This window comes from Marmota monax, unplaced genomic scaffold (genome assembly GCF_021218885.2).
Source record: "Marmota monax isolate L192 unplaced genomic scaffold, Marmota_monax_Labrador192_F-V1.1 WCK01_AAM20220418_F8-fsc00014, whole genome shotgun sequence".
Taxonomy (NCBI): Eukaryota; Metazoa; Chordata; class Mammalia; order Rodentia; family Sciuridae; genus Marmota; species Marmota monax.
The window spans coordinates 10,505,394-10,529,054 of NW_026695222.1; the positions used below are offsets into that span (position 1 = coordinate 10,505,394).

Here is a 23,661-nt window from a genome sequence, read left to right on the forward strand (position 1 = left end):
CCAGGCTGGAGCTTTGCAGAGCCGGCTTCCCGCCGCGCTGGTGACTTGGGACCCCAGACACTCTCCCACGCCCCGGCTGCAGGGGCCCTCCACCCCCACTCAGGGAACCCCGTGAATCCTGTGGTCCGCGCGCCTTCCCCTCTTGCCAGGGACCGGAGCCGCGCCTGGGGCGCTCTGACGCAGACCCTGCAGGAAACATGGCTTCTCGCGGCTTATTCATGCTTTTACATTTTATTTAGTATTATTCAATCAAAAAATGATGATGTCTGGCAATGCCGTAGAAAGGAAAGGCGATCCCATATCTTCCTAGGCCGATTTCTTGCCTTGCTTCACAGGACCAGCGTCTTTTGCGGGCCACGTGTTGCGCAGTCTGGAGCGGCCCTGAATTTGTGTCGCGTCCGGTAGCTCAGAGTGAATGGCAGCTGCTTTCTTGTCCTGTAGGGTGGCTTTTGGCACTCGGGTGACGATTTTAAAATTACTTTTGCTTTCAATAACTAATATTAAGATTATAAACGCAAAACCTGGTTATTCTTAAGTAGTATATACCCTGGTTTTTTAAAAAAACATTCTAAGGGGATTTTTAAGATAAGTTAAATTCTATAGATCACATTTACAACTTTAATGTATTTTTATTTTCTTCTTAAACGACTCAATGACTTGAAAAAAATCCAAGAACTTAGTTCCACTGATATGTTAAATCTAAAAGTATGATTGTAAATCTTAAAAACCTCATAATCTCAATATTACTTAGAGGTGTGGTTAAATTGTTATATACATGTCGATTTATAATCACTAGTCTGAATCAGTTACTGTATTTTCATTTTAAAAATGGAATTGCAAAATTTAACATATTACATACTTTAGTGTGTTTAGAGTCTCAAACACTGCAAATATTTAACATGCCAAATTAAATGGATAATTTCCGACTAATGGAAAATAATGCTATGACTTTGATTTACTTGTTTCTATAATTAATCCTAATCTTCCAGGGATTACAGGTACTTATCCACTAAGGAAAGAATTTTCAAGAAAACAGAATCCATGAATGGATTGAAGAATAAGGGTGTGGTGGCACTCTCCTGTAATCCTAGGCCAAGGCAGAAGGATCACAAGTTCTAGGCTAGCCTGGGTAATTTAGTGAGACCCTGTCTCAAAATGAAATTTTAAAAAAGGACTGGGAATGTAGTATAGCACTTCTGGGTTCAATCCCCAGTAACACACACACAAAAATAACAACACTAGATTGCAGAACTGATTTGTTCATTCATGGCCAGTAGTTTAAAAATCAGAATAAAGAGAATAAGAAGTAAGTGTATGTCAATAGAGTAAGGAGTATGTTATTGTGAGATTTCTGTTTCAGCTATAAATCTATATATCGCTGTATAGAGTGTATATACACTGTTATACACGTATAAATTCATATTTTCATGTTTATATATATATGTATATACTTGCATTTCTGTGTATTAACTCAGGATATAAAAATAACCTGATAATCATTCAGTGAGCCAAAAGATTACCTCAGTTATACTTTGGGCAGATTTGAGCCTGCTAGCTTCAAGGATGCTGCAACGAAGTAGTTTGCTGACTGAAGAAAAGTGTACTTTAAAAAGTGAGATACAAATGCTTGTGATTGAACAGAGGTATGGTGTAAATACTAAAATAAAGTATTTCTATGACTTCCTCTCCTCCATCTCTTCATTATGGTATCTCCTGCTGATACTTATAATCCTGACCCAGTGGGCACCTGCAGTGTGTGATGTAGGCTGTCCCTTCCATCCCCTTAGGCTGTTTGATAGGCTCACTACCACCACCAGAGTGGACTTTCACAAAACCTTTGATTTCCCTCATCCAAGCTATCTTCTTCTCTACTGCCAGAACACTCTTTCTAAGGCAGATTATCCATTTGTGTTCTATTTGTGAGTGCTCATAGTGGCATGAGGTAATGGACAAATTATGGGCCATAATATCCCAGGAACACCTGTGGTAGCTAGTCTCAAAAAATGGCTACCAATGATCCATGCCTCCGTGTATCAGGTCCTGTATCACTCTTTGAATTGGGCTGGGTCTCTAACTAACTTTAGCCAGTGGTATGTGGCAGGAATTATTCTTTGTCAATTGTAGGCTTTGTCCTGTTGGGAGCCTTGTAGTTTCCCCATAAGAAGTCTACCGACTTTGCTGGTGAGACAACCTGAGAGGCTCTGAGATTACATGCATGGAGAGGAAGAGAGGTCCAGTCTTTCAACTGCCCCTGCCAAGAAAGTAGACATTTTGTGTTCCAACCCCTGCCACCATCTGACTTCAGCCACCTGAGACTCCAACCAAGACCAGAAGAACAGATGAAATTTTTGATTTTCCATGATATATTGTAGCTTTAAGCACCACAATATAGGAGCAACTTGTTATGCAACAGTCTTTTTTTTTTTTTAAGAGAGAGCATTTTTCTAATATTTATTTATTTATTTTTAGTATTTGGCGGACACAACATCTTTGTATGTGGTGCTGAGGATCGAACCCGGGCCGCACGCATGCCAGGCGAGCGCGCTACCGCTTGAGCCACATCTCCAGCCCCTGCAACAGTCTTATGATTGAGAATAAGCAAACCTGGGTTCAAACCCCAGCTCTGCTCCTAAGCTTTCATTTCTTTTGCAGAATGAAGATTAAAGATTTATTCTTCCCTGTAACAACCCTTTACTGAACTTCTATTATAGGGCCACACGTGAAACAGGGAGTGGGAACTCAAAAATGCTATCATCTTGCTCTTTTGTCCCTTTCTCAATAAATAGCATGAGAGCATTTCTTATTACCTATTCTCAGTTGAGTCCCAGTTCTCTCATTGCCTCCCATAGAATCTATAACACTTCATTTTTCTATACACCCACCTACAGTGAGTTGTTTTGAAGTTGACATTTGTCAGATGAGGAATCAACATTCAACTCCTAGTATTTAAGAAGCTCCCAACTAGAGTCAATCAATCAGTCCTTCCAGCCATTCATTTTTAATGAATTTCTGTGTGTCTGCTGCATGTGAAGTGTCTTGCAATATGCTAGTAAGCACAACCAAGTTCCTGCCACTGTGGAGTTTACATTCTGGCAAAGACAGATCATCAAGTCAACGTGTAGCACATCTGGTGTTGTTAAGTGTTAAGAAATAGTGTGTTATTTTTTTAGAGACCGTGAGACTGTATGGAAATAAACCATGCAGAGGTCCAGGAGAATATCAACAACAATGGTCACCATAACCCATGGCCTCTGACTTCAGAGATTTTATGGTCATGGGAGACTATTATCTAGGGCTAAATTGCAGTGATAAGGAGGCTGACTGGAAAGCAGTTTGCCTTAGTATGCCTGAGGTAGAATTCAGGGCTAGAAGGGACTTAACTATTCATAGGACAATGTGTAGGTCAGTGAAAGCTGGAGGATGGAGAGAATGAAAGCAAAAGGCAGAAATAAAAATATGCTAAAGGTGAAAAATTTAACTTGATCAATAATTAGGACTAAAAGATCTAGAATCTAAAACTATAAGAAGCTTTGAATGAAAGCCAGTGATGAAATTTTTGATTTTCCACCAAGCAGTTCAATCAGAGATTAATTTGGAGGTGATTGATGTGCAAGGCAGATTGCCTGGTGAGTTCCTGCTAAGAAAATGTCCTGGCCTGGGCAGCAGTTCTGAGTAGGGGATGTGTGTTTCCCAGGTGTGCTTTAGTTCAAGTTTAAGGCCATGTGGCGCCTGGTGCTTTTTTTTTTTAATACTCTTCACCCACTGGGTAGGTTCATATACTATATCACCTGATCTTTTGCACTTAGCCCAGCCTTTAGCTGTGTTGATTAGATGTAAATTAGAGTTTTTACTTGGGGCAGCATCAATGGGGAACCTACAGAAAATAGAATATGCAATTTAAAATCCAGGCAATAATAGGGAGAGCTTTGGAAAAGGAAATTACATGGAAACATCACAAGATGGCGACACTTCACACTCATCTCTGAGTGAGAAAAATCTTCACATTGAATTTGAAAAGGCCTCTAGCAATTCCTGGGCTGTTTTCCCCAATAAGGAAAGAAGCCCCACAGCGTTCTTTGGTGATGAATTACATATATATGTAACATTCCTTTACATAGACACAGAAGAGTGAGAAGCATCTTGGGAAGGTCTTTGGCCCAGTGGTCCTACTCTTCTTTAGCATTGAGAAGCAGGCAGCTTCTGAAGCCCAGCGGTTGATTAGGATAACAGGGCAAATGATTTGTTCAGTATATTGTTTGTGAACCTGTGGATGTCTGATTTATCCATGCCAGTCATGATACCTGTTACATATTGAGCACTTAGCCTAGTGTGTGGCACATGCATTATTTTTACATGCATTATTTTGCATTATGAGAATTTGTATAGTTTTCATTGCTTTTTTCTTCTCTTTGAGGCCCTGTAAAACTAGGATCACTCTGAATTAAAGTTTCCATATGAATTTTTTGGAGTGTACAGATAATGTGGAATTTAGATCCTTGGTGTGAGAGGGCTATCTTGTCCATTTAACTTCTCAAGGGACATTTTTCTCTCCTACTTTCTGCCAAGGTCAAGAGAGAAAAATATCCTTTTTTTCATGGCAAATTTCTTTAAGTTTCTTGTAAAGCAGGAGTGTACATCATGCTTTGAAATTAACTTTTGTTGCTCTGTCACTGCAACTTATTTTAAAATTGATACGGTTCTCCCCCAACATTTGTTCCCTGCCTCACCTCTCCCTAACCAAGGGGAGAGCAAGATAAACTTTCTTCTCATCCTAGACTAAGTTGTCTTTTTTTTCCTTGTAGTTGTAGATGGGCAGCATGTCTTTATTGTATTTACCTTTATGTGGTGCTGAGGATCGTACCCAGTGCCTCACGTGGGCAAGGCAAGCTCTCTGCCAGTGATCTACAGCCCCAGCCTGGCTAAGCTGTCTTTGAGCAAACACACCATAGGAATGAAGTAATTAGGCTTCAGGGATGGTGTCAGAAGACCTAAGAAACTGCTATCTTTCAAGGTTGCAAATGAATTATGACTCCTGACAGGGCACACCTAGAAGATATCCTTTGAATCACCTCGTTTAAAACCCTGTTCCCCCTGACAGGCAGAATCACAGACTCTGGGACAGGAGCACCCTTATTTATCTTGCCAGCAAAGCAAAAAAACCTTTTCCTTTTTTTCAAAACTGTGTCCTTATTGGGTAACATGAGGAATTTGGTGCCTCAGCTTTGGGCAGGACTTGATAAATACTTCAGAGTGTGCCTGAAGTGCCTTTACAGTTGAGAGTCTTCAACATAGTGGGTGCTGTTGGTACCCTGTCCCAATCCCTTTACTGGCTGGTGCATTAGCCCCCAGTTTCTGTTAGTGTATAAGTCAAAGGGAGAATAATTATTTCCTTGTATCTTCACCACAGATGTGTTCCTGCTTACATGATTCTATGTAGAATGGAGGTCATCATAGAAATTAAGGGTCCTGGGCACCACTATTAACTAATCTGGTGGATTTCTCTCAAACAAGCTTTAGAGTGTTCTTAACAGAGGTATTGCTAGTATTTGAAACACTATCTTTGGGGCTGGGGTTGTAGCTCACTGGTAGAGTGCTTACCTAGCATGTGTGAAGCACTGCGTTAGATCCTCAGCACCACATAAAAATAAATAAATAAAATGAATGTATTATGTCCGTCTACAACTAAAAAATAAAAAATAAACACTTATGTCAAAATATGTTCACAAATTTTTTGAGAACTCTCCTTTCAAGAAATAAAGCCTCTTCCCTTGAGTGTGAGCTTAGACTTAGTTCTAATGAACAGAAAGTAGTGGATTTCTGAGACTAGGTCATAAAAGGTACTGTGGCTTCCTCCTTGTTCTCCCTCTTGGGTCACTTGCTCTGGAGGAAACCAGCTGCCATATTGTCTGTACACTCAAGCAGCTGTGAAAATGTATTAAACAAAGTGGAGTCACTCCTGTCATACTTTGCTGAAATGGAGTAGAAGGGCCATGGGAAAGGAAGGGAAACACTCAAGTCATCAATGACTGCTTCAGGAACTTTCACAAGATCACTACATTGAAACAGCCTGTTCTATCTTTAAGACTATTTTTACTTAGCAATTGATTGATGGTGGAACTGCCAACTAGACCTTAAGAGCAGTTTTACGTAGTAACTTAATGCTGCTTGCCAATCAAACCTTGCCACCTCCTGTGAAAACCAAATGTGCTAATGAACTTTCTTTCAAAATAAATTGCATAGACTTTCTGTCCTAACAAAACAACCAAACCTTCCTTTGTTTTCCAGGTCATTCTGGCCGTACACCTTGTGTCCCAGATTGCATTCTTATTCATTGTTCCCAAATAAAATTCCCTTTGTTGGAGATTTGCCTGCATATTTTTTATTTGACTGACACAGCCCTATGGAAAGGTCCACCAGGAGAATAATCAAGATCTGTCAATAGGCAGTAAGAAACTGAAGCCTCTCACCAATAGCCATGTATGTGAGACATTTTGGGAGCCTAATTTTCAGTTAAACCTTCCAATGATTGTAACCAGGCTGAGAATTTGCCTGTAATATCCCAAATCAGAACTGCAAAACTATGCAACTCCCAAGTTATTGACCCATAGAAACTATACAACAATAACAAATATTTTTATTATTTGATGCTGCCAAGTTTCAGAATAATTTGTTGTACCACAATAGATAACAAATACACCTCCTCCCATAAATTGTGCTTCATCAGACAGATGATTTGTTTGTTGGTTGTGTGTGTTTGAGTGTATCGGTAGCCATTGGCGGTCGAACAATAATCACTAAGAGGCTGATGGTTCAAGAAGGTACACCTCTCATTCCCTTCCCCAGGGGCTGGCTTTATCCCCAAACAGGATAACGGGGGTGGGGTTAGTGTGATGGCTATCTGTGGGCTGACCAGTGTTGACTACTTGGGCTAGACTGCCTGGATTCCTGTGTGAGGTCTCAAGAAGATAAGCTCATGGCCAGGATGTTTTTTTCCTCAAAAGAAAGCACATGACACAGGCAGTTGGGGGCTGGCTGTGGTTTCCATGGAAATGAGGCATCACAATACTTCCTTTGCCTGGAGATGGGCAGAGGTGTAATAATTTATTGTGTTTCTCTTGGTCACTTGGTCCCATTTCCACTCCATCACAGGTTGTGTATGAAGTTTGGGCTCTAAATTGGGAAAGGAAAAGAATCGGGAGGGAAATTGGAGATTATTTTAATTGTTTAGCTTATGAAATCTCTCTAAGATCCCCTTTTTACCAAGACTTTGCCTGATATCTAGGGTGTAGGGGATTACTCTGAAAGCCCTAGAGGTCCTGTTTGGGTTGTGGCTATAACAGTGGGGTTGGCTGACTGAGGGAGATGACTCCCTTTAGAGTACTTGGAGAGACAGGGTGAAATGTCCCCTTGGTCCTGAAGCCACACTGCTCACAGAGTAAAGGAAAGGGAAAGACCTGTCTGTAAGATACCCAGGGCTGTTGGAGAGTCCTCGCCTGTGACTTCTACCCTACTAAGCCTTTGCCTCTGTTGGCAAAGCCCTCTTATTGGTCTAAACTCTCTGACTTATGCCTACTAGGACACATTATGCACAGAACCACGATACGACATGAAGCAGACATATCCCCAGAAACAAGGCTCTGCATTGTACCCTTTGTAAAACTCTTCAAAGAAGCCATCTCCAAGATTCCTTATATAGTAAGCAGGTTTTCAAATTCCTTTTAGAATTTGGTGTATGAAGAAGACTTTTCTGTCTTAAGCAATCTTTACATTTCTTTCAATTAGATCAGAAGGACTGTGTTACTTACTCCCTTGCTCCTTTGCCTTGCTGATAAGAGGTTCCAATGCATTCTTTGGTGCTTAGTTGGCATCACCTTTCCCAGGCTATGTGCTGGGGTGTCACCAATCTCCCTGCTCATATCACTGGACTTTGGTTCATTTACCTTTATTTTCATTTGCTTCTCCATCCCTCAGAGAGAGGTGATGATCAGAAATGAAGGCCCCTTCGCATCCTCCTTTGTTTTAATGGATTTGAAGTAACCTAGGTCCCAACATTTGCACCATAGAAAAAGTCTATAAGGGAGGTCACTGCCTCACCCACTTTGTCCCCAAGCCTGGAGTCAAGGAAAATCGCTGGAGTATGAGGCCCAGGGCTGCTGTAACCAAGATATTGGAAAGGGAAGTTAGTGTAGGGAAGGCTCCTGCTCCCCTAAATGCAGAGGAAGCCATCGTCCTTCATTTTTGGTAGCCCACAAGGGTTTGAGACTAAGTAATCAAAGTTCCCGTGTTAAAAGAGAGGTGAGAAAAATGCATGTTTGTGTGAGAGGAGAGCCGAAGAGAGAAGCCAGCTTGGGTAGGTGTGAAAGGCGGGGCAGGGGATTCAAGAATCAGTCCCAGAAGCAGGCTCCCATGAGTCCCAGCTGTCAGTGGGGAGGCCTCTGAGCACTCTTTCCAGAGGTTGACCTCCAGGGATGAGTGTGAGACTGCGCTTGACCAGAATCTGGTCTGACTCCTGGGGGCCGAGATCCAGGGAGGTGTCGGGGGCCAGAGAGCAGGGTACTGCTGGTGGAACTGGAGGTCACAGGGTCCTGCGCCTTCTTGTCCAGGGTTTGGCTTTGGCTGGTAGAGTGAGGGTTGGGCTCTGGAAAATGAAGACAATGAGGATGTGTGAGGTCATGTACAGTTTGAATTGGAACTCTCAGGAGCCACCATGCAGCGATGGAGATTTTAGTCTCATTTGGTGAGGTGACAGCTGTCAGATTCTCCTGAGGGATCTGGGAGCACCTTGACTTGGTGTTCGCATAAACGGCCCCATTGGAGGACTATGGTTTACTGGCTAAGGAAATAGATTGTGAATTCTGGCCTTAGGCTAGACTCTCTTAACCTGGGTTTTTCTAGAATATTAAATTCTAGAGTATTAAATTATTACAATAGTAACAGCAGCCTCCCAGCGTGACTGTCAGGGTCTAATATGATGATGGAAAGGAAGAGACTGTGCAAACTATTTGGAATCAGATCCAGTTTCCAGTTCTTCACTTACTTGTTTTCCCCCTCTCTTCTAACAGGGAAAGCCTGCTCTTAGCCATACCCAGTTCCTCTTCTTCTGGGACACAGAAATGGATGTTTCCCTTGTAGATGGGTGTGCTTATGCCACAGTCATAGGGTTTGTTGTGTATCACTTCCTCTAGGTCCTCCACTTGTACTAACTTGATGCAGGCAGAGAACCTGGATGGAAGGAGTCAGGTCCCCCCATTTTTGCTTATGGCCATCAAGTGGAAATACCTAATTTGGACTCCAGTTGAGTAGGATATGAACTTTTATTGTGTTTGAGCCATTAGAAGTTAGGGCCTATTTGTTATAGCAGCTAGTATCATTCTAGCTAATTCTTAAAAAGAATAATAATAAATAAAAAAAAATGTAATTGCTGAGAAATTGGAATACTTGTAAAAAAAAAATTCTAACTCCTAAACTATCAGCCATTTCTTGTGCATCTCATTCAGTTCTTAAATTCAAGGCCCTCTGTATACTGCCAATGTTCAGAGACAAACCTTGGAAAATGGAATCAGAGATGGTCTTTTTCAACTTGACCTTTCTTATTCTGATGCTGGAGCTGGTCTGTGATCACTCCCCTTTAAAACCTTGACACACTTTTTGGGGGAACTTCTTTTTTTAATGTTTATTCTTTTTTTTTAATATTTATTTATTTATTTTTAAGTTTTCGGCAGGCACAACATCTTTGTTTGTATGTGGTGCTGAGGATCGAACCCGGGCCGCACGCATGCCAGGCAAGCGCGCTACCGCTTGAGCCACATCCCCAGCCCTTAATGTTTATTCTTAAGTTTTAGGTGGATACAATATCTTCATTTTACATTTATGTGGTGCTGAGGATCGAACCCAGTGCCTTGTGCATGCTAGGTGAACACTCTACCACTGAGCCACAACACCAGCCCCCAGGGAACCTCTTATGTAACCTTTTCTCATCCTTTTATTCTAGATATTCCAGTGCTGCTTTTTTTTTTCTTTAAGAGAATACAAACTACTATTACCAACTAGTATTCATGGATCTGTTCTATGTGCCAGGAATTCTGTGAAGCATTGTGTGTGCACGTTCCCTTTTCATCTTTACCATCCCATGAGGTAGGGGCTAAAACTCCTATATTGACTTGACCAACTACATGTAACTAATAACTGTCAGCGTTCTGATTTCAATCCCAGATCAGTCTGACTTTACCTCATAGACTCTTTATACTTCTCTATGTGGCCTTGTAAAAAGTCATTATCAGGGCTGGGGAAGTGGCTGAAGTTGTAGCACACTCGCCTAGCATGCATGAGGCACTGGGTTCGATCCTCAGCACCACATAAAAATAAAATAAAGATTTTGTGTCCACCTAAAACTAAAAAAATAAATATTTTTTTAAAAAGTCATCATCATAGAAAGAAATTTACCTTCCTTGGTGAACTGCAGCTGGGTGGCATTTTTGGAGTTGCTTTTAGGCATGTCCTCTGAATCTCTGGCTATGGCTCTGCCTTTGACCGATTTGTGGCTCTTCTCAACTTCACGGAGCTACAGGGAAAAGAAAAATGCACTGTTGGTAGTGTCTGGAGATGTGGGTGTATAAGGCTCAGAGTGTGGATGGTGAGAGCTAGAGAGAAGAGTGTTTTCAGTTCTTGCTGACTACCTTCAACCGCCTGTTATTAGTTCTGACAATTGGAAAGAAGAGCCTGAGACTCAGATTTGCAGTGTTCAAGGGAATACCTAATGCCTTCAGTCCTCTGTTTCAATGGTTTTCTGTACCTGGGCAGGAACCCAGTGAGGTTAACAAAAGTGTAGGTGGGGAAGCAGAAGTGGACAGATGAGATTAATTCAAGAAGAGGGGCAGAGGAAGCAAGGACAGGGCCTAGAGACGGTTGGCTCCGACCTTTAGTGTGTGTGAGAGCAGTCACTCTGTCATTGTCAGCTGGGATGTTGGGAAAGGTTGCTGTGTGTGAAAGGAACTCAGAACGCCCCTTAGACTAAGGGGCGCCACAATATGTTGTTTTGATATTATTTTTGTTAGTATTCATACAATTTTAGTTTTTGTTTTTGTTTGTTTGTGCTAGAGATTGAACCCAGAGCCTCATGAATACTAAGCATGGGCTCTCTCACTGAGCTACACCCTCATACTATTAGTTTTAACCTCTAGGAATTTTTGTGGTATGTACCAGCATTGGTTGAACCCATGGACTTTCTCCTGATCTTGAGCAACAGCAACCTCTCAAAAAAAAAAAAAAACCTGTCATTATTATTGCATAACCCTAAATTCCTCATAATATAAATACATGTTGTTGAATCTCACAAGGCTACTTTCTATAACACAGATATTTTTGGATTTAGTTTAGAAGAAAGTGATTGAGATAATACAATTGAGATCACAGAGCAAATTAACAAAAAACAAAATCGTGACATCTTTTACCCTCCAGAGTTAAATTCCCCAGACTCACCGCTTGAATTTTCTTCCTCAGCTGGGCATTAGCTCGGGAAAGGCTTTTGGAAACTGAGTTTAGGTAGTAGATAGCCAGGCTGCAAGAGAAAAGCATGTCTCCTGTGGGCTTGGGAATCTTGGAAAATGACAACCAGAGCTGGGTGCCTTGCTTGGAAAATAAGGTAGAGTTCCTGACGCAGGGTAGGGGGAGATCCTACCATCCTAAATTCTCAACACTGAGAAGGTCCTGGATATGCCTGCTGCTTCTCCATATTATTGAGCATGGGCATGACCTGCATATCTCTTGTTCTCAGAGTGCTCAATAAAGTTTAGCAAAGGAATATCCCCTCCCCAGGGAAACCTGAAGAGGCAGGGCAGGAGTGGCAGGATTTCTTGTCTGCAGAAGAAGTTGGTCATGTTTCCTGAATACCTACCCTGTGCCAGGTTTGATGCCATGTCTCTCCCCACCCTATCTCATTGGTTTTGATGAAAATTCTATAAGTGGAAAGGATGATTCTATGTTTATAGATCCATGCTCTGGGATTCCCAGAGATTAAATGATTTGCCCAATGTCACGCCACCTTTTAGTACTCCTTGAAGCCCACATTTGAAGCCAAAACTCTCTCTACAATCTTCATGTCCTGAGAGAAGAGATAGAGGAGCTAAGGGACCTGCTCCAAGTTTGCTTAGAAACACAACTGCAGATGTCCTGACAGTCCTCTCCTCAGAGTACTACCTGGGGTGGAGGTAGGACAAGCGCTGACTGTGGGTTTTGAGTCCATCCTTATTAGTCATTATCGCCCATGAATTTCAAGCCTCAGCTGCTCCATTTGGTCTTCTGAGTCTTTCCCTCAGGGTTAGATCACCCACAGCTGCCCTAATAGGGTTATCTCCGGCCAGAGAAGAGAACCACATTATCCCTGGAGCACAGTGTGTGTCTGTGTATGTAATATGAGCCCCTTGAAGCAAGAACTCAGAGGTCTGTGGGTGAGGGGGGAAGAGAAGGAAGGACAGATGAAGGGACTAATATTTGTTTTGTAAGCCATCTAGTCTGTGCCAGTCCTCGCCATCTCTTCTAATTAACTAAGTTATTAGGAACCAGAGGTCAGAGGGGTGACTTGTCTTGCTGAAGATTGCACACCTAGCAAATAATGGATAAAATGCTCAAGGGTGGCTGTGTTCCTTCTGAGGTTGTTTCCAGATCTAGCAATTCTATTTCCTGTCTGAAAGGGTCACATTGATGTCTGGATTTCATAATTTCCTTAGGAGGTCACAGAGAAGCTCAGGTCATCGCTGTCATGTCATTACCCTCATGTCAGGGTGTTTGAAATCAAGAATGTAAAATGACATGCACGTGTTCGCTGCTGGCAATGACAGTGTTCAGAGCACAGGGCAGACCTTCAAAAACTGGTAGTACATGAATAAATGAACAAATGAAAGGGTCCTGCATCTATGCTGGCCCCATCTACAGTGCTGGAGTCACTGTGGGTCTGCACCCACCTCCAGAAAGCTACTGTGGGAGTGCTGAAGGAAACGGGCCATCTCAGAGTGTGGCGCTCCAGTTCCCCTAGGCTGACAGCCTGGCAGGAGCAGCTGGAAAACTGACCACAGACTCAGGGAAGGCTGGCTCCATCAGACCATCCTGGAGTTCAAGGGAGCTAGGATGAGGAGCTGCAGTGGTCACTTCTTGAAATACTCTTTAGGAAATCATAAAATAGGCAGAGACAAAGAAACATGGCTAAGCAACAAAAAGGATACTCAGAGAGGGAGGATTTTAACAAAAATCTTTACAGATCCTCCAAGGCTAAATAAAGTTCAGTCCAGATGTCAGCAAAAATGCCATGTTAAGGACCCATCAAAGCAATAAGAGCAATGGCAAAAATTATCAGAAACAACTTTTTCAGAATTCTGAAAATTGACTGAAGGTTTTCAGTGTCTTTTAAAGGAAAACAACTGAATCTCCAGTGAGACCAGTGAACTTTATGAATTAAGTTGCCTAATCTCTCCCTCCTCCACCTAATTCTGCAATAGGTTTTAAAACCAACAGTCCCAAATCATGGTGAAAACCAGTAACCTGGCAGTTACTGGAGGAGGTCAAGTGGGGTTAGATGGAGCTCCTTCAAATCCTCATTACCAGAGAATTGTTACTATTTGATTTATCTAGTAGTTCCCTGGAAGATGCTACTCACAAAACTGTCTTTTTTGACCTCAGAGACTGACCAATGTGAACAGACTTTTCTCTGACAGTGCTTGTCAAAAACAATAGGAGGTGGCTGGGTGCAGTGGCACATGCCTGTAATACCAGAGGCTTAGGAGGCTGAGGCAGGAGGATCACAGTTGAAACCCAGCCTCAGCAAAAGCAAGGTGCTAAGAAACTCAGTGAGACACAATCTCTAAATAAAATACAAATAGGGCTAGGGATGTGGCCCACTGGTCTCAGTGGTCCAGTGCCCCGGAGTTCAGTCCCTGGTACTGCAGTCCATGATCCATAGGAGGCAATTGTTGAACATTTGGCTCTGTGAGGTGTTAGATAACAGGGCAAACAATGGGCTAACTACAGAGCTTAAAGAAGTTGGGAAATGTGATGCCCAATGGGGACTTTACAAAACTTTGAAATATTCCTGGGAATTTAGAGGGCCCTGTGCATGATGTTAAAATTCTGTGCATGTCCAGGGTTGTGAACATGTTCAAGCTCTCAACTCTGACTAACCTTGAGGCACAGCACAAGCAGGAAGTGAAAATTAAGGTAGAGTCATAAAATGCTTGACTGAGTGTTGAAGGCATACTCCAATACACACACAGAGAAACTTGGTAAATACTGGGAGCCTTGATGGTTCCAGATAACATAAGAAAATCTCTATCCAGCCATTACCTGACTACTAAGTTAACTAAGCACAGACTTTAGTGGCTTCATACAATAAAGAATACAGACTGTAGAATTATTTCAGAAAAGTCACCAACCAAATAATAACAAAGAATTGCAACAACTACAGACCCTGAGAGGGGAGTAGAAGATGATTTCCAAAGTTGCCATAGGTCATTTAAAAAAATATCGAGCCTTTTAAAAATATCCAAGTTTTAAAAGCTAATGAGAAGTGCAAAGAAACAAGAAATTATGGTTTCTACACCGAAGAAAAGGTAGTCAAGAGAAACTGTCCCTGAGGAAGCTATGTTAGGCGACTTTGTGTTACTGTAACAAACACCTGAGATAATAAATTTACAAAGAGAAAAGGTTAAACATTTTGGAGGTTGCAGTCCATGATCCATTGGCCCCATTGCTTTTAAGTCTATTAGTCAACACATGATGGTTTGGAAGTTTGGCAGAGCAAAGTTGTTCATCTCATGGCCAGGATGCCAAGATAGAATTAGGATGGGTTGGGGACCCATTATCTCCTTCAAGGACATAACCCCCATGACCAGAAAATCTCCCACTAGGCCCTACCTTTTAATATTTCCACCATCTTCCAATAGCAACAAAGTGGGGAAGGATTCTCTACCACATAGCTCTTTAGGGGACATTCCAGATCCAAATGATAAGCAAAGCTCAAATGCTAAACCTACTTAACAAAGTCAAATCAGTTATAGTAAATATATTCAAAGAGCTAAAGGATGTTGTTTCTCAAGAACTAAAAGATGGTATGATAACAATGTCTTGTCAAATAAAGAAGACCAGTGAAGAGTCAGAAATCATAAATAAAAGAACCCAATAGAAATTCTGCTGTTGAAAAGTTTAACAACTAAAATGAAAAATTTTCTAAAGGTGTTCAGCAGTATGTATGTATTTGAATTGACATGCAAGGTATCAGTGAACTTGAAGATAGATCAATTGAGATTATCCAGTGTGAGGAACAGAAAGAAAACACTGAGGTAAAACAACAGAGCCTGTGGGACAAATGTCAATATATACCCAGTGGGAATCCCAAAAGAAGAGGAAGGATCATACAGAATATTGGAATAAATAATGGTCGAAGATTCCCTAAAGCTAACAAAATATATTAATTTGTGCAAGAAGCTCAATAAATTCCAAGCAGGATAAACTCAAAAAAGACTTAAACCTAGACACATAGCAAACTGAAAAAAGACTCAAAAAGAATCTGGAAAGCAGCAAGAGAGAAGCAACTCATCAATCGCATACAAGGGATCTTCAAAAAGAATAGGCAGTCTTTTTTTTTTTTTTTTTTTAAATCAGAAATCATGAAGGCTACGTGGCAATGGGATCACAAATTGAAAGTACTAAAAGAAGAATACTGTCAACTGAAAATCCTATTTAAAGAAAAACTGTCCTTAAAAAATGAAGGATAAATTAACAATTCCCATAAAGTAAAACAGAAACAGAGTTTACCAACAAAAGATATTTTTTTAAGAGCAAGCCTGGATTAGAAAGTCCAGATACAATCAAAATATACAAAAAAAATACAAAAAAATTTGTAGTTGTAGATGGATAGCATGCCTTTATTTTATTTGCTTATTTTTATGCGGTGCTGAAGACAGAACCCAGTGCCTCACACGTGCAAGTGCTCCGTTGCTGAACTACAGCCCCAGACCTCAAAAACATTCTTTACAAGAAATATTAAAGGAAATCCTTCGGGTTCAAACGAAAGAACACTAGATGGATGGTGATCAAATCTACATGAAGAAATAAAGAGCAGGGGTAAAGGTAACTATACAGGCAAATACAAAAGACATTAGTGCTTTTTGTAAGCCTTTTTCTCCTAGTTGATTTAGCTAACATTCAGTATATAAAGAGGAATTTTATGGCAATAACAGCACAAAGGAGCGGGGGAAAGAGAAAAGTTGTATATGAACCAGGTTTGTATACTATTGTAACTAAGTTGGCATTAGTTTGAGTAGTTTGCTATGTTAATTGTAATCCCCAGGGTCATCACTAAGAAAATAACGAAAACAAACTATAGTAAAAGACCTGACAAGAAGGGGCTGGGGCTGTAGTTCAGATATGTGGTAAAACACTTGCCTAGCATGCATGAGCCCTAAAGTTCAATCCCCAATACAAAACAAACAAACAAACAGACAAAAAGAAAACACAACTAGAATGGCTATACTAACATCAAGAAAAAAGATTATTATTAGAGACAAGGACATTTTATAATGTTAAAGGGTTACTTCAACAAGAAAACATAACAAGTATAAACATATGTCCACTTAACAACACAGCCTTAAAATATATGAAGCAAAACTAAAATTTAAGGGGAGATAGACAACTTAGCAATAATAGATGGAGAATCAACACTCCACTTTCAGCAATGGACAAAACTAGAGAGAAAATCAAGGCAAGAGAAGACTAAAAGTTCCACCCAATGTAATCAACTCCTTTTCCTGAAGCTCCAAAATAAATTAAAGGCTCAAATGCAATATTTACTGTCTTCCAGAATCTGGACCTACTTTTTCTAAATGGCTTATTATTATTTGTCATTATCTTAAAGTCTTGGTGACTACATGTTTCAAGTAAAACTCTCAACTCATTTTTGGAAGTATCACCTCATTATTTACCTCAGAGATCAGCAAATTTTTTTCTTCAGAGGGCCAAGCAGTAAATATTTTAGGTGTTGCAGACAATACAGTCCTTCTCACGGCTATTCAACTCTGCCTTGGGAGAACAGAGCAGTCATAGATAGTAAGTGAATGAGCATGGACATGGTCCAGTAAAACTACAAAAACAAATGTGGGCTGGATTTAGATTGTGAACTTTAGTTTTCTGATCCCTAGTCCACGCCAAAAGCTTCTGGAATGGATGATCATTGTGCAGGCTGATTTCTGCACAAAAGGCTCCTGGCTCAGGGGCTGATTTGAGGCTGAAATCCAGCTATGTTCTGTTTGTCATATGAAACCCCCTATGCGGCATACCTCTGCCTGTTTTGCATAAAGCACTAATTTGCATAAATATTCTAATTTGCATAAATCACTCTGTGGGCTAGTGCTGACTCTAAATTCACCACCATCTTTTGAGGTCACATTTTTTTTTCTTACTTCTATAAGAAATCAAAGAAGTCAAAAAATCTGCATAAAAATCATCCTCAAACCATTGGTTAAATCTTCAGTATTCCATGAAGCCCAGAAGAAAATGGCATCAGGAAAACTAGAGAACTGAGCAGAGAGTTCAACAGAAATAACAGTAGTACTAGAGAAAGATCAGCCAATCTGGGGAAGGGGAAGTTGGGTTTCAAATCTTGCCAAAGTGCAGGAGGTGGTAAACACCTTAGGCTTTTCACTTTTTTGCTATTGCAAACTGCAAACTCTGCTCCAACAAGTGCCTTGCCTATGAGTCCTGTGTAATTATCGAGACCCCCTGAAAGACCATGCTCAAGAGTAAGGGTCACATTCTAGAAATAAAGTCAGTGCCTTGGGATTAAACTGAAATAAACTAGTCCTGCAAAGGCCCAGCACAACAATGACAGTTTATGTTTTCCAAAGATGCCCATAATATCTCCCATCTTAAATGTGTCTAGAATCTTCCATTCACTCAGCAAAGGATGGAGTCTATATTCCTCTTTCTTGAACTTGAAGGGCCTTCATGACTGCCTCCATAGAGTATGGCGGAAGCAATGGGATATGACTTCTGAGACTAGGTTATAAAAATGCCACATATATCCACCATGTTCTCTTGGAATACTTGCTCTTGGAACCCAGCCACAATGCTGTGCGGAAGTCCCAGAAGCTTATGGAGAGGAACTGAAGCCGCTAGTCCACAGCCTTGCTGAGTTCCCAGCTGAAGTCAGCATCTATAGGTCCATCATATGAGGGACCACCTTGAAAGCGGATCCCCCAGCCAGCTGCCCCAGCTGATGTTGAGGTGAGAAGAAAAGAACCATTCCTGCTGAATCCCACCAAATTAGTAACATAAATTATTGTGGTTTTTTCAGTTTTGGATTTTTAAAAATGAGATAATAGCTAGCAGAAATACCAACCCTTGAAAGAATTAAGTGATCTAGTACTCCATCTGCCTTTCAGAAGAAAAATCTATCCTTCTTTGGACAAAGATAACATTTCCCATAACCTTTACAATTTTTTTTATCCACATGTTTGGAACCCAGGCAAAATTACATGCTGTTTAAAATGAGATCGAATGACTGAAAAAGAAGAGGAAAGAAATGACCATAAAAATATATGCTCAGGTGATCCAGATTGTAGAATATCAGACAAAAATTGAGAAAATAACTATGATTCAAGAAAATAAAGATAAAGATGTAAAATTTCACCAGAGTCGGAATTAATTTTTTTTTAAAGGAGTCAAAGGAAAAACACCATTTTGGAGAGCTATTCGGCAATACTTAAAGGATTGAAGAAGCAAATACTTATGATCCAGTGATTCCACTTCTGGATATCTACCTTGGCAAAACTTCCACAGTTGTACAAGGAGACATATGCAAGGTGTTTGTGGAGCAGTTTCCTATAGCAGAAGTGGAAATAACCCAACTATCCTTATGCAGAGTAGTAGATAAACTGTGGTTTATTCATAGTATGGAACACAGCAGAGCCACTGATGAGTGCGCTAATTTATCCATGTGGAGAAATCCCCCAAATGGGATATTTAGTGCAGAAAGATATATGAGGCATTCAAAGAAAGTTTTAAAACTCAATAAATGAGCCGGGTGTGGTGGTGCCCATCTGTAATTCCAACGACTTGGAGGGCTGAGACAGGAGGATCGCCGGTTCAAAGCCAGCCTCAGCAACTTAGTGAGGCTCTAAGCAACTTAGTGAGACCCTGTTTCAAAATAAAAATTAGAAAGGGCTGGGGATGTAGCTCAGTTCCCAAACAACAACAACAACAACAAAAAACACAACAACTCAGCAAATGAGAGTGTGTGTACACATGATTAAGGCACAAAAACATGCATGAAAATAATTAAAGCTAATCCAAATAGTGGTTACTTTTAGAGAAAGAGGAAAAAAAGAAGGATTGGGTAGAGCTTCAGGTGTAACATTTTTTACTTTTAAAAAGGCAGCAAGTATTGAAAAAAATGTTAACTTCTGTTTAATTTTGTGCTAGTTTACCTGGTTGTCTGTATTATTTATGCTGAGATTATATCATATATATATATATATATATATATATATATATATAGTACTGGGGATTGAACCCAGGAGTTCTCTGTCACTGAGCTAACATTTCTAGCCCTTTGTTATTTTGAGACAGGGTCTTGCTAAGTTTTTGAGGCTAACCCCAAACTTGTGATCCTCTTGCCATAGCCTCCCGAATTACTGCCACTTCATTCAGCTGAGGATATATCATATTTTTAAAAAGCATACCAAGGGGCTGGGGATGTGGCTCAAGCGGTAGCGCACTCGCCTGGCACGCGTGCAGCCAGGGTTCGATCCTCAGCACCACATACAAACAAAGATGTTGTGTCCGCCGAAAACTAAAAAATAAAATATTAAAAAATTCTCTCTCTCTCTAAAACAAACAAACAAACAAAAACATACCAAAAAGCGTCTTCTTTTTCCTTTGGTACTTGGGGTTAACCAGGGCCTTAAACATGCTCTACTCCTGAGAGTGTGACCTCAGATGCCAAATGTTGTTTTTTTTTTAAATTTTAATATTTATTTTTTAGTTTTCGGCAGACACAACATCTTTGTTTATATGTGGTGCTGAGGATCGAACCTGGGCCGCACGCATGCCAGGCAAGCATGCTACCGCTTGAGCCACATTCCCAGTCCCTGCCAAGTGTTTTTATAACGTAAAAGTACCTATGTTTTCATCAGCTCATTTTTTTTCTATCACAGAAATTCAAATTTAAGAATCTTATTTCCTGCCTGTCTTCATTTCTTCTTTCCCTAGTTTCTTCCTTTGATACCAAGATGGGCATTGGTCACAATAGGAAATACCAAGATCATCAACTCACCACCATCCTTTCACAATGTTTGAGGAGGCCAGTGATGAATGAACCAACTGTTCCGGTGCGCAAGGAGTTAGTGGAGTAGGGCTGTGAGCCTTCTGCGCAAGGAGTTAGTGGAGTAGGGCTGTGAGCCTTCTACAGTCATGCCCAACCACCTCCTAAGCTTTTAGAGACGCTCAGAGCCCAGAGTTCTTTGGTATTTCCAGTGAACCTTGTAGAGGTTATTGAGAATACTCTCAAGTTTCACCATATCCCTTGGATCCTATTTTTCAGTGTGTTCCCTAAAAGATTGGCAATTGTCAGCTCTGTGCCAGAGGACTCTCCTTCTCTCCCACTGCCACTCCCACCCTTGAAGTTATTCCACCTCCAAATTTCCAGGGAACTACCAACATCAGTGAGTCTCGATCACTGAGAACCAATGGGAATTGATACCTGACCCTCAGGGAGGGGCAACTCAGGCACGTGTCTTCCTGAGTCCCCAGTAGGATTAAAGTCCTTTATCCCCAGAGGTAGTCATGCCCTTCCTTTCCCTTCCCAGTCTCAGTTACTACTCAGCTACATGCATTTGAATTCTTTTTCAGGGTCTGCTTCTGGGGAATCCAGACTAAAAGGGTGAAAAGGAAGGATATGCTGGGGAAGTTTCAACTACAGAGGAGGTTTCCATAAGGTGGATCCACGGCTCTGGCTAACTTACAACATCAGCAAGATGGCTGGAATGATCAGTCCTGGATTGGCGAGGAAAGCAAAGATCTTGCCCAGGAAGGTCGGGAAATCATTTTCAATGGTCTCTTGGAGGACGTCATACATTCTGTTTTTCCCACTGGAAAGAGGAGAGGACACATTTACAGCTGCTGCCGAGCTCACATAGCACGTACAATTGGGTCTAAGCCCCATGGCTCCAAAGCTGCTGCTTGCCACTGCTTTCCTAGAACAAGAATCCTGCTTCAAATGGACTGCAAGTGAAAAATGTCTTCCTTCAGGGGCTGCCATTTGGTCTAGGGGGTATAGCTGTTCTGCACTGTTCTTGCCCTTGGTACCCCACAATCTCTCAAACTATATGGGTCTTCTCAGAAAGAAAAAATGGGTTGTCTCATATATTCTAATCTGAGAAAATTGTATATGTTATAGCTCCAACATGGAGCTTCCTCTGAGTTCCCTGGCATAGGAAATATTCTCCAGGGGCCGACATGATGGAAACTTCGTGGTGCCTCTCAAACATACCCACAATTAGTCTTCATATTATAATTCCAGGAGGTTGGATTGCCCAAGACAGGCTTCTGCACTATTCACAACTTTAATTTCAGTTTTCGTCCAATTCCTAATAATTAATATTCAGATTGACTCTACAAATGCCTGCCAGAGAATCCTGGGAGCTGATGGTTCTTGATTGGTAATTTTAGTGCTAAGATGTGGGTTGAGGGGTTTTCAGTTCCTGTTTCAAGTTCTTGCTTTCCCCTTTATAAGCTATAGGACTAATTTCTTTCTTTCTTTCTTCTTTTAATACCTGCATTTATACTCTTGCTGTCTCTACTGGAGCTATACAGTCAATTGTGGCTATTAAAAATAATATAAAAAATTATGGGGGCTGGGATTGTGGCTCAGCGGTAGTTTGTCTAGCATGTGGAGGCACTGGGTTCGATCCTCAGAACCACATATAAATAAGTAAATAAAATAAAGATCCATGAATAACTAATAAAAATATTTTTTAAAAATTAGGATGAAATAAAATTTAAAATTCTGTTTTTTAATCATAAATTCAAGAACCCAATAATCCTGTGACTAAATTATATTAGAAGAGCAAATATGGAATGTTTTCACCATTATAGAAATAATGTGATGGAAACTTGATTGTGCTGAAGTTTGATATCTTGGGCAAGATACTGAAAATTTGTCTGCCCTAGTCTGTCTGTCTGTCTATCCACAACACATAAAAGTACATATATGTATGTATGTATATACATATGTATGCATATATACATGCATACACACACATATATATATATATACATATGTATTAAATTTTGTATAATACTAATATAATGTAATATGGAATTATAAGTGTAATAACAGTATTTTACTCAGAAGATTATTTAGAGAATATAGACATGAATCATATAAAATACTGAATATGTTGCTGTTAAGTTGTAAGTGCCCTCCAAAATGTTGCAGCTAGCAGCCTTATTGTTTTTTCCTTGTGTAAAATATAGATCGGGGTTGACAGACAATAGCCCATGGACAAATTCAACATGTCACCTATTTTTATATGGCTTACGATCTGAGAAAGGTTTTACCCTTTAAGTGGTTAGGGGAAAAAAGATCAAAGAACCATGATATTTTATTACACATAAAAACTGAAATATGAAGTTCAAATTTCATTTTCCATAAATAAAGTATAATTGGAACACAGCCCTGCTCATTCACTCATGTACTGTTGATGGCTGATTTTGTGCTGTTATGGTGGACATGAGCAGCTGCACCAGAGACTGACTGTGGCTATCTCATTGCTCAGCACTCTTGTGCAGTTCACTGTAAATCACAGTGATGCTGTTGTATTATAATCTGACAGCATTTGAAGTGCCATGTCTGTCACCATGTCCTAATGTTTATTATTTTTATTATGTATTTTCATCATTATTATAGTTATTAACATTATTACCATAGTAATCGTTCAAATTAATGGGATTCACTGTGCTTTTCCATATGTGCCTACATAATGCATTGATCATAACTATCCACCCTACTATCCATGACCCTTCCTCTCCCACTCTTTCTCCCAGTACCTTCTTAGTCCCTGAAAGTCCCTCTTAATTTCTTTCTGTGCCCACACCTCTTCCCTTTCCCCATTTTTAGTGACTACTATTCCATTCCATACTTCTCATATCATGACATTTAATTTATTTTTCACTGTGAGTGCAGATCCAGCATATAAAAACAAGAAAAGTGAACTTCAGATTGTATGCTTTAAGTCAAAGTTGAGTGGATTACTTTACCATTGAAATAGATATTATTTTAGTTTCCAAGAGCTGCTGTGACAGGTTACCATAGTGGTATCTTAAAATGATAAAGCAGAAGGTCTTGTCACAGGGTTAAAACCAGAATGTTGGCAGGTTTGCACTCCCTCCAGAGGGAGGTAATAGATGCGTATCTGTTTCCTTGCTTACCCAGCTTCTGGAGCTACATTCCATGTATTCCTTGGCTCATGTCCCCATCTTCCATCTTCAAAATCAGTAGAGAATCTTCGACTATCTCTGTGTTCCATGGTCCTATCACCTTCTGCTCTTTCATAATCAAGTCTCTCTCTGCTTCCTTTTCATAAGGACACTTGAGATTTAACATTTACCTGGATAATC

At 40.5% G+C, this 23,661-nt stretch overlaps 1 protein-coding gene across 1 annotated transcript in view; it reads right to left on the reverse strand.

The window, feature by feature from the left end:
• Window positions 1-6,806: 6,806 nt before the first annotated feature.
• The window catches only part of Tmc2 (transmembrane channel like 2), a 70,949-nt gene continuing 54,094 nt past the window's right edge, over window positions 6,807-23,661 (reverse strand). Inside the window, exons 16-19 of the mRNA XM_046432994.2 lie at window positions 21,006-21,131; window positions 11,479-11,557; window positions 10,444-10,561; window positions 6,807-8,638 (exon numbers count right to left, since the gene is read on the reverse strand). Coding sequence (XP_046288950.1) covers window positions 8,421-8,638; window positions 10,444-10,561; window positions 11,479-11,557; window positions 21,006-21,131 — 541 coding nt within the window. The 3' untranslated portion in view covers window positions 6,807-8,420. The remainder of the gene's footprint in view (window positions 8,639-10,443; window positions 10,562-11,478; window positions 11,558-21,005; window positions 21,132-23,661) is intronic.